The following is a 3,844-nucleotide window of genomic DNA, read 5'->3' as shown; positions in this document are numbered from 1 at the left end:
TTTTTGTAAAACAAACAAAATCTAACAAATGGCATCTCTGAACAGACCTTCGAAAAGTTAATACGTCTATAAAACCTGTGGATACATTACAACAAAAAATTCCATCACCTACCACTATTCCTCAAAACTGGCTTATTATTGTTACAGATTTACAGGATTGTTTTTTTACTATACCTTTACACCCTCTAGACCGAGAAAGATTTGCCTTCTCTCTTCCTTTTCCTAATCATATCAGGCCTCATAAGTGATATCAATGGACTGTATTGCCTCAAGGAATGATGCATTCTCCCACCATGTGTCAATATTATGTAGCCAAAGCCCTTGAACCTGTGAGAAAACAATTTCCTGACTTTCTTGTTATTCATTATATGGATGATATATTGTTTTCAGCTCCATCTATTTTAGAGACTCAACAGATATTTGACATAACTCAACAATGCTTAAAAGACTCTAGATTAATTATTGCTCCTAAAAAAATTCAAACCTCTACACCTTACTATTACTTAAAATCTGTTGTTAATAGACAACATATTACTCCCCAACTACTGGATTAAACCCTCTTTGGACATTATAAATTATCAACTGACTAATTTATTTAATACTTTTAAAGAAGATCCTGATTCAAATAGCCCTCGTTCACTTTCACAAGAGACACAAAAAGAACTCTGTTCAATACAAAATAAATTACAAAAACAATTTCTTACACATATTAGACAAATTGCCTTTAGAGTTGTTTATACTCCCCCTCTCTCCATTCTCCCACAAGACTTCTTGCCCAACAAGAACACCCAATAAAATGGATATATACCTATTTTAGAGAGATAAAGTCACTTATGCCCTATCTTGATTTGATTGCTCTAATAATTATTCAATAAGAAAAATAAAACTAAGACTTTAATTGGCTCTGATCCTCACCAAATTTTATTGTCTATTGATGAAACTCAATTTAAAAATACATTAAAAACTTCTACCAATTTCCAAATAGCCTTCTTAGACTATTTCAGAGAATTTCATTTCATTACCCTTCTAATAAACTTTGGTATTTCTTCAAAAATATTGAATTTATTATCTCTCACATTGTTACATCACAATCTATACCTCAAGCTGATGTTTTCTGTATCAGTTCAGTTTAGTCGCTTAGTTGTGTCCGACTCTTTGCAACCCCATGAATCACAGCACGCCAGGCCTCCCTGTCCATCACCAACTCCCGGAGTTCACTCAGACTCACGTCCATCGAGTCAGTGATGCCATCCAGCCATCTCATCCTCGGTCGTCCCCTTCTCCTCCTGCCCCCGATCCCTCCCAGCATCAGAGTCTTTTCCAATGAGTCAACTCTTCGCATGAGGTGGCCATAGTACTGGAGTTTCAGCTTTAGCATCATTCCTTCCAAAGAAATCCCAGGGCTGATCTTCAGAATGGACTGGCTGGATCTCCTTGCAGTCCAAGGGACTCTCAAGAGTCTTCTTCAACACCACAGTTCAAAAGCATCAATTCTTCAGAGCTCAGCTTTCTTCACAGTCCAACTCTCACATCCATACATGACCACTGGAAAAACCATAACCAAGGGACTAAAAACACTAAAGCCTCATTTTGGTCTCTTAAAAAATATAAAGTCTTTTATACTAAATTTCATTCTGCTCAACAAAACAAATTATATGCTCTTTTTCAGGTTATTCACCTACATCTTTACCCTATTAATATAATTTCTGACTCCTCATATTCAGTCTTTATATTAAAAAATATAGAAACTTCTACCATAAATTCTAATCAATCTATTATTCAACAACTTTTTCTTGAATTACAGTCTGTTATTAGGAATCACACTTCCCCCATTTCACACACTGAAACTACAAATAAAAAAATTAAAAAAGGAGGAATACACAGGAACAATTCTATCTTCCCTATCCAGAGCAGACTTTACTAGATTGCAATGTAAGATATTCTTTAATCCTATAACTATTGTTAATACAGCTTTATTTATTTAAAAAATTTTAAAACTCACCACAAGGAGCTATCTTGACATAAGCAGAAAAACATTTCTAGGAATTGAAAGACACTTCCCTTCCTCTGCCCATTTGGTATCAAGATGGGCTAACTAAACAATGGAAATCTGGGAAATTAATCTTACAAGGAAAAGGGTATGCTTGTATTTCTCCAGATAAATCCAATGAAAATCAGTTGGCTCCCTCTTCAGAAGATCTACCCCAGGAGAGCCTCCGGTGTTAAAAATAAAAAAGAAGCAACAAAATTCCCGGGAAGAAAAAATTCCAATACAAACCATGTGACTCTAAAAATCCCCAAGAAACACCACCCTCAACGTCATCAACCTTATGATCTTCTTACCTAGAGATAAACAAAACCCTTACTAATCAAGCTAAAAATCTGGTTTTTCAACAGGGAATCCTCTGAATCCGGAATTGAAGCGCTCTTGGCACTTTTGGCTCTTGGTTGCTGTATTGTTTTCGTAGAGTTCCACAAAAGTGTCGGAATCTGGAAAATAATTTTGTTGCTGTGCTTGCATTGCTTGCTTTTGCTTCCCCCGCTCAAGCAGAATTAATTAATCATACTTATTGGACCTATATACCTAACCCCCTTTTTTACTACAGGTATTTTAGACAATAGACTGGTGGAACCCATCCTTATTATAAAAATGTCTCAGAGCAACTGGGAACTAGTGGTTGACTTTCTCTCTTACAAGTTTTTCCAGAAAGGATACAGCTGGAGTCAGTTTAGTGATATGGAAGAGAACAGAACTGAGACCCTAGAAGGGAGAGAATCAGATATGGAAACCCCCAGTGCCATCAGTGGCAGCCCATCCTGGCACCTGGCAGATAGCCCTGCAGTGAATGGAGCCACTGGTCAGAGCAGAAGCTTGGACGCCGGGAAAACGATCCCCCTGGCAGTGGTGAAGCAAGCCCTGAGGGAGGCAAGCAATGAGTTTGAACTGAGGTACCAACAGACATTCAGCGACCTGACGTCCCAGCTCCACATCACCCCAGGGACAACATATCAGAGCTTTGAACAGGTAATAAATGAACTCTTCCAGGATGGGGTGAACTGGGGTCGCAATGTGGCCTTTTTCTCCTTCGGTGGGGCACTATGCATGAAAAGCGTAGTCAAGGAGATGCAGGTATTGGTAAGTCAGGTCACGACTTGGATGGCCGCTTACCTAATGACCACCTAGAGCCTTGGATCCAGGAGAATGGTGACTGGGACATTTTTGTGGAACTCTACGAAAACAATACAGCAACTGAGAGCCAAAAGGGCCAAGAGCACTTCAACCGCTGGTCCCTGATGGACATGACTGTGGCTGGTATGGCTCTGCTGGGCTTGCTCTTCAACGCATAATAACTAATCCTTTTGTTATAGTCATTCAAAGTTTATACAAGCCGATGTTCCTCTTCCTTTTGTTATAGCTATAGAGACCTTACAATTTAATAAGACTCTATGTTTTGTGACTTGTATAGATTACAAATTGTATACTTGTCTTAATTCCTCTGTTTCTTTGAAATATGAATCCCTAGAAAGAGTGTCCCATGGCAGGACTTGCCTCCCGACTACTCACTGAATTACTCCGGCGATCTAAATGATTCATTGGATGGTTGATTCTTGGCATTTTGAGATTGATAGCCATTTATACTGCTGCCGCTGTCGCAGGCATCACTTTACAAACCTCAATTCAAACACAAAACTTTATTCAAAATTGGACCAAAGATGCTCATACTATGTGGGCTACTCAGGCACAGATAGATGAGGAAATTCAAGATGAAATACAGGAACTACAGTGAAAGCGAAGTCGCTCAGTTGTGTCCGACTCTTAGCAACCCCATGGACTGCAGCCTAC

At 38.8% G+C, this 3,844-nt stretch overlaps 1 protein-coding gene across 1 annotated transcript; it reads left to right on the top strand.

Annotated features, from left to right (window-relative positions):
* The first annotated feature begins 2,650 nt into the window (after positions 1 to 2,650).
* On the top strand, positions 2,651 to 3,348 carry LOC120851845 (bcl-2-like protein 1). Its single transcript, XM_040224894.1, has 2 exons — positions 2,651 to 3,025; positions 3,202 to 3,348. Exons 1-2 carry the CDS (start codon positions 2,651 to 2,653, stop codon positions 3,346 to 3,348), a joined length of 522 nt encoding a protein of 173 aa, XP_040080828.1.
* Positions 3,349 to 3,844: the final 496 nt, after the last annotated feature.

The sequence above is a fragment of the Oryx dammah genome, unplaced genomic scaffold, assembly GCF_014754425.2.
Source record: "Oryx dammah isolate SB20612 unplaced genomic scaffold, SCBI_Odam_1.1 HiC_scaffold_25, whole genome shotgun sequence".
Lineage (NCBI taxonomy): Eukaryota > Metazoa > Chordata > Mammalia > Artiodactyla > Bovidae > Oryx > Oryx dammah.
This window is presented reverse-complemented; position numbering and strand designations above follow the sequence as displayed.

What these genes read in the sequence shown, in the direction of transcription:
- LOC120851845 (XM_040224894.1), top strand. Translation starts at nt 2,651, where the DNA reads ATGTCTCAGAGCAACTGGGAACTAGTGGTTGACTTTCTCTCTTACAAG. An exon ending in CATATCAGAGCTTTGAACAG is followed by an intron (nt 3,026 to 3,201) that starts GTAATAAATGAA and finishes TGGATCCAGGAG; the next exon opens with AATGGTGACTGGGACATTTT.